We start from the raw sequence: 7607 nt of genomic DNA, 5'->3' as shown, positions 1-7607 counted from the left end.
AATCCAGATTCTTTCATTCAAACATAACAGTACATAAATTCAATTAAATTACAAAATTTAGATCATATAAAAATCTCGACGCATTAAATTTCAGATTTATTTTAGAAAACAGATCAAGTCAATTCAAATAAATCATAAACCCATTGCGTTGATCAGCTGAGAAACTCGGGGATTGGGTACTGGTGTTCGGCTGCCATTCTTACATGAGAAGCGTGTTTCGCCCAAGTGGGCTTTGAGTTTCAGGCCACCTCCCTGCCACTCTCGACTTTCCTAGATTTTTCAATGTTGACATTAAAACTCTGACCATCGATAATGTCTTAATCTAACAGTTAAATCAATTAAAATTATAAATTCGAATCTCAGAAAATACATAACTTTTTATCACGCATAGTTTGAGGGCTTGTTAATTTTTATTATATTCGTTTCGGGTAATTATTTGAGTTTGAACAAAAATAATAATAATTAAAAAAATATCAATTATTGGAATAAATTAGTACAAGTTAATGGGAGCATGCAAGAAAAGAAGAGGCACGGCGGGGGTGGGATGGCCCTCCCTCTCAAATTAATTAAAAGTTAGGAAAAGATTTTGATTATAGATGAAAAGTCAACTAAATTAAAATAAGAAAAGAATAATGAGTAACACATCTGATTCATAATTATCCATTAATTACGATGAGACTCCGAGAATCCTGAAATTCAACATTAAACTCCAAATTTTGGTATGGTCCGAAACTTCAACGTTCCGCTGTCATGACCAACACCCTTTTTGCCAATTCTATCACAATATATAGTCAACTAATATAAATCACACATGATTTCCATTTCCTGCTATTTCTTTCCTCTCAAAAAAAAAAAAAGTCATAACAATGACTAAAGATTATTATTATAATAAATTGCGTACGATCTAATTATTCCTTCCATATTATGGAACCATGTTGCATTCAATGCAATTATGCCTGCTGTATAAATGATCGTCTCATATTCTTTATTTTTTTTTTTACAAAAAATAAAGGTAAATTATTACGAATTGTCTTGAAATTTGATATAATTATGAATACCTCCTCTTTGTTGAGAAATTATCAATATCTCGATAATATTTGATGAAATTATATAATCATTCGACTGAGTCATAGAATTGTCAACTTTGTCATTGTTGTTATTTTTTTTATTTTATTTAAAAAATAAAAAACTATAAAAACAAAAAAGATTGAACGGGATGGATGGGAATTTTTTTTAACCAGTATCACAAAATATGAATAAAATTCTAACGGCTACTAATGAATTTGACTAGTTGTTGGTCAATATTAAAATCAACGGAACATTGATAATTATCCAAAATTTAGAAAGAAAAAAAAATCAATATATATTAATCATCTAACTATTCAAAATATTGGACATTGACCCTATCTCTCCCATAATCAAAGGATCCTTAATTTCCCATCTATCCTATACTCTTCCTAATAATTTAATGGTCATAAAGAGGCTTAATAAATTGCATCTTATCCGTCCAAAAAAAATAAAACCTTCACATTTACTCATTGCCTTAAAAAAAAACCCATAAACCATTGATGACTTGAAATCAAAGGGTTTAATCATGCTCCTTCATTTTACAAAATACTTTATTATTTTTAATTAAATAGATTCGAAATTATAATTTTATCATAAGAGAAAAATAAAGAATAAGGTTTTAAGTTTTGTTATATTTAATAAAGTAAGTTTAAATAAGAAAATTAGCATCTGGTATGTCCTATCCGATTTGAAATAAGAACACAGTATTTGTCTCCGAGGTGACAGTCCAACAATTTAAGTTTCAAGATAGGGAGATTTTTTAATAACATATTCTATCGTTACATCAACATGACTAAAATTAATAGATTTATCAATATAACTAAGAACGGTAACAAATTACAATGACTAATATAAAGTGAGACAAACACTTATATAAGTTTAAAACAAATATCTACACGTCAACTAAAATTGAACCCATAATTTCAAATTTGTTCATAAAATCCCAATTTTAGCATGAATAACAAGGCTAAAATTAGAGGGGGTGGTGATGACCTGAGAGCCACGTCATCGTTATTTCACACACGGAAGAGGGTTTCGTCGTGGGCAATCGCATAGGATGTCGCATTCGAGGTTTAATGAGGAAGTGTCCGGGGCAGGCAGTTTCATTGACCTGCTGCAACCAAAATGTTTGATTTAATTTAATTAATGGAAAGCGTGATACTTTGAAAAAGCGACTTACTGTCCTTCTTTAATGCAAATTCAATTCAAATTAATAATACTCCTCCATCAATATTTTCATAACTCGCATTTTTCACCACCCAATAATAACACAGTTTTTAAGAGAGGATATAATTGTAATTTAAGGTTTCTTGATTATCATCACATAATAATTACCACGTTTATTTGGTGTGCAGCTTATAAGCTCAACCACAATTCGCAATTAATTCGACAGGCGCCTGAATATTTGGTTGCATTAACTTCCGATTTATTGTTGCGTATTCAACTTTATTTTAGTTCGTCTATCTAATTCATAATTTAGATTCAAAATCATGAAAAAATTAAAATAAGCATATGATTCTATATAATAAAAACTCGCACATTCAGTCGGATTCAAATCCACAGCATCAAACTCGTTCATGAGACGAACACATAACTTTAATACATCTTATATTGATATAAGTCTTAAGATATTGAGACAACATTGTAATGACGGCATATTATAATTAAACTTAATTTTTTCCAATAAAAGTTTGGGTAAAGTGATGATGTATTAGGCTCCACCTTCCAATTCATTACTCTTTGTCAAGGCAATTTTAATATGAAGGTTGACTAGAAAAAAAAAAAAGAAAAAAAAAAGAGGTATGCTAGTAGTAGTAATAATTATGGACATCAACTCTGCCATGACTCCTCATACCGCGCCACCACACCATATTAACCAAAAATTGAATGCTATTGCTAACCCAAACCCCATGTTACCTTCATTGCACGTTCCCACAACAACATTGCTTATTATCAACTCAATATTATTATTACAAGTGCCAAAAATCAACAACATCGTCCCTAAATCTTCTTCTCTGTTTGTCTGAGAAGTTGGAAAGAGGAGCTAGGTGGTGGGACCTAACTGGCTTAGTGCAGAGTATTTTAGTGAGAAAAAGGAGGTGAGGCAAACAGGGCGTAAAGGAGAGGTTGGTTCTAAATCGCAACTAAAGTCTGGTAGTCATTAATAGAGAAAACAAAGGGCGATTAATGCAGCAATGCAAATGAGAAACACAAATGGACAGAAATTTGAAATAATATGAAAAGCAGTCATTACCAGCATTAATGAGCTATCTAAGGAAGCCAAAAGGTCTTTGTATTGTGCGTGGCATTAATTCACAGCTGTCCTTTAGTGTTCTCACTGCATTTATTGCCACCATTACTGACGCCCCCTCCCCCCACCCCACCCCACCCCACCCCAGAATCTCAACTCAGTTCTTCCAAATGATGATGACTTTAAATAAAATAATATTTTTTATTAAATACTCGAAAATTTGTAGAAGAAGAAATTCTCCATATATATCCATATAATAAAAATCAAGATTACATTAAATTCTTCATTATGGTGATTTAAACAATTATAGTAATTTGCTTCATCATCTTCTTTATATATAACAGACTTATTTCTCTCATTACTACTGCAACCACCCCCCTATTCTTCCGTTCTATATATATATACTCATATACATACACGGAGGTGTTCTGTTTCTCTCTTTTGTATTGAAGAAAACTGGGTTTCTCTTCTCTGTTTGTATATGTGTTGGGTTCTACAAACAAGAAGATAGAATAGATAGATATATTGTTCTTGGTGGGGATATGGCCGCTGATGTCAGTTCTTTGGTTAGATTGATGAACGGCGTGGATACAAATGAATCAGCTTCATCTGGGAAATCGACGGCCCCCATCACTAGAGACCTCCTTGGTGGGTGTTGTACCCTTGACTCCAAGGAGTTGGACCTCGACTTGCAAGTCCCTTGTGGCTGGGAAAAGCGCCTCGACTTAAACGTACAATCCTTTCTCCAATTTTTCTTTTTGTGGGCTTTTGATTTTCTGATTGATTAGTGATTATCGTCCTTGTTTTATAGTTATCATGCATGATCATCAAAAATCAATAACCCCCCCCCCCCCCCTTTTTTTTAAAAAAAAACCCCCCCCCCCCCCCCCCTTTTTTTAAAAAAAAAAGATTATATTACAAAGAGAAAAACCCAATTTTTCAGTTTTCCTTGCTCTGTTGTTTATAGTGATAAACCTGTCTGAATTTCTTCAATACTTCTTGCTGTGATTTTGCCCATGGTTTTCATTAATGTGTTATTGTCATAATCCAGGTTTTGAATGCCTGGTTTGTGTTTTCTTATTTGAATTTACGTTGTTCTTTTATGACCCGAATAATCAGAATTTCAATTCCCATATGAAAAATCATTAATGACTGCATTATTATACGCATTTACTGAATTTTATTATGAAATATCATTTTTTAAGAAGTTGTCATTATTGCCTCCATTTCAGTTTTCTAATTATGAGCACACGATTGTGTGTGTATTTTGTAATAACTATTGGTAAAATTTGAATTGTATTCAGTAATTCCTGATGAATAAATATCATTAATCTCTGTTAATCATGCACCGTTATTATGGGATAATGGAGGTTTTGCCGCCATGATTGAAGCGTCTAAGATTGATTAATTGCATATCCCGTCCATCACTCTGTCTTTATGCTGACAATGAATTTAACTAATCTCATGCACAGGCAACTATTTACTTTTTTATTACTAAGATTAAGGAGAAGATTGTGTGCAGCTTTCATCTGGTGCAGGAGTGTATTGTTTATTATTTGCTTGTTTCTGTGTTTTTACATCGCTTGTTTTGGATGAAGTCAATGGTTTAAAATAACTTAACCAATCCTCTTACTTCTCTGGGGATAGGAGTTGCTTTTTTACTTATCTGTCTATTGATGCCCTCCAAGAACCTAGTACTTCTAGTCATATGTATGTAACACTGAACTCTGACATAGATTTCGTTTTCTCTGATTGCAGTCAGGAAAAGTTTATCTTCAGAGATGCAATTCTTCAAACTCGTCTTCTTCGACTTCGGAAAACAAACAGCAGAGCAGCAAGGCCGCCACCAAGTTCCAAGACCTCAATTTTCCTCCCACGTCCAAGCAAACACTGAACCTCTTTGACGAGGCTAGCTTAGACTTAAAGTTGGTTTCTTTGTCATCACCATCCCCATCGTCATCCGTCTACCAGAGCGTGTGCACTCTGGACAAAGTGAAGTCGGCCCTCGAGAGGGCTGAGAAAGAAACCGTGAGGAAGCGCTCGATATCCATGTCTAAGTCGTCGTCACCGCTCTCTAATTCTTCTTCCTCGATCAAGGACAGCTGCGATCTCGATCAGGAAGAGAAGTCCTCGTCGACCTCATTTGCTGCCGGGTGCCCTAGCTGCCTGCTTTACGTTCTGATCACAAAGAGCAACCCCAAGTGCCCTCGATGCAACAGCGACGTCCCGTTGCCCATGGCTGCCAAGAAACCTCGAATCGACCTGAATATATCTATTTGAAAGATTGGAGAGAGCCATCTTGAAATGGTTCGGATTTTTTCTTTTTTTGTAAAGATAGGGAAATAGGTTTTATAAGCTAAAGAATTGGTACATAAACGTTTTAAAGGTTTGTGGTTCTCTTACTTTGCAGCAGTAGCATAGCTATGATGAAGTTCAATATGCATCATCTTTTGCCCCTTTCTGTCATTAGATTTGCTCTTTCCATGTTAAGAATTCATCAAACTAGATTCCAGGAATATGCATTTCTCAGTTAACTTAGCAGAAGAATATGTTGAGAGCGATCAATTACAAGACAAGTAAAATAACGACACCCATGGAGCTTGATCATTGGTTCGTCTAAATCCGCGGTTTTTTTTTTTTTTTTTTTTTTTTTTCAGAAGAATATGTTGAGAGCGATCAATTACAAGACAAGTAAAATAACGACACCCATGGAGCTTGATCTTACTTTTGGTAAAAACCGCGGTTTTTTTTTTTTTTTTTTTGTTTTTGTTGATAAACGCAAAAAGTTGAAGATTTGGCATCATATAGATGAAATGAAGGAGGAGCAAAAAATGCAGGAAAAGGATGTGTGTGTAAATGGTGTATGGTGTGTTGAAAAGGCAAATTACGGCATCCCTCAACTAGATTGCATTTCATTTATGCACCTAACAGATAATAAATGAGAATTATTTCCTGCTACCATCTTTGAATATACACACCTACTTTCTTACAAGAGTGATCAATGTACAACCTTGTCAGCAAACCTTTTAATTGGGAAGTTAATGCCTCTTTGCTTGAATGTGCTTGCTTTCTTTCTTGTTGGATTTGTGCAAAGATTTTAAGATGGATCCAATCCCCCCCCCCACCCCCTCTCATCACAACCTATTTATCTTCTCTCTCTGCCTCATACTTGAGTTTCATTTTTTTTTTTGTAAATTAAATAATTTTAAAATAATAGTGTATATACACAATATTTATAAAACTCGAACTCACGATCTGGGCATTATTTTCGGGGTGATATCAACATGGTGTCATTACTAACGTTGAAATCTAGTACCATTAAGCATCGTACCAATTCTTAGCAACTTATTTAATTCGACTGAATTCTGGTCAAATAAATGAAGTGCTATATAAAATGAAATTATTAAGTGAATTTAAAAAAGAGGGAGAGTTAAAAAAAAATTAAAAGCATTCAGATATGAAAGAAGAGTCAGAACATTTGGTCTGAGATATTAATGTTGGATATTAAAAGCAGCAAAGTGAGGGGAGGGGTCACCTCTATTTTCCATGGTCCAAATTGTACCTGAATTCACTCTATAACTTGTTAATTTATATCCTAAAGTTTGGTCACCTAATGCAGTTGAATTATACATACTACTATTCTTCCTTCATTTATTAACTCAAATTTCATTTCACCTACTATACTTTGCTCCCTCCAAATAAAATTTAATAATTTGTCTGAATTATTTCATTTCCGAACACTCAAACTACATTTGTCTTTTGAAAAATTTTACTTTTATTTTCGAATACTATCGATTTTGACTGACTACAAAATTTTACTTACACACCCCTTAATTGTATTACATTTGAATTTTACAATTGAGATAAGTACAATCTCAAAAACGAGCCATGACCGTGATTATAATTTCGAAAGACAACTTACTTAATAATTTCCTCTCACCCTCAGAAAATTACGACTGACTTGACTTTGAATAAGGTGTAATTGACAAAACTCTTCCTATATATACAATTTTATTCAAACACTAATCACCTAATTTAATTTATCACAATCTAATCAAACAGTGGAATTGAAGTTAGCATAAGTTAAAGAATCGGGAGATAATTAAGGAAAAAACCTTAATGACAATAATAGTGAGACAAACACGGATGCATGATATCCAATAATCGGAGTGTCAGAAAGGTGTAGTCCTTTCCCTGATGCATTTAATTAAAATGCTGCCCAACTCGTAAATGCAACTGTGAAGTTGAATTTATTTATATTTATATTTATATTTGTTGTTTTTTTTTT

General features: G+C 33.4%; 1 protein-coding gene across 1 annotated transcript; it reads left to right on the top strand.

Annotated features, from left to right (window-relative positions):
• Positions 3696-5788, top strand: LOC105175084. Its single transcript, XM_011097406.2, has 2 exons — positions 3696-4050; positions 5078-5788. The coding sequence occupies exons 1-2, from the start codon at positions 3862-3864 to the stop codon at positions 5597-5599; spliced, it is 711 nt and encodes a 236-aa protein (XP_011095708.1). The 5' UTR covers positions 3696-3861; the 3' UTR covers positions 5600-5788.

The sequence above is a fragment of the Sesamum indicum genome, linkage group LG12 (genome assembly GCF_000512975.1).
Source record: "Sesamum indicum cultivar Zhongzhi No. 13 linkage group LG12, S_indicum_v1.0, whole genome shotgun sequence".
Taxonomy (NCBI): domain Eukaryota; kingdom Viridiplantae; phylum Streptophyta; class Magnoliopsida; order Lamiales; family Pedaliaceae; genus Sesamum; species Sesamum indicum.
This window is presented reverse-complemented; position numbering and strand designations above follow the sequence as displayed.

What these genes read in the sequence shown, in the direction of transcription:
- LOC105175084 (XM_011097406.2), top strand. Translation starts at nt 3,862, where the DNA reads ATGGCCGCTGATGTCAGTTCTTTGGTTAGATTGATGAACGGCGTGGAT. An exon ending in AAAAGCGCCTCGACTTAAAC is followed by an intron (nt 4,051 to 5,077) that starts GTACAATCCTTT and finishes CTCTGATTGCAG; the next exon opens with TCAGGAAAAGTTTATCTTCA.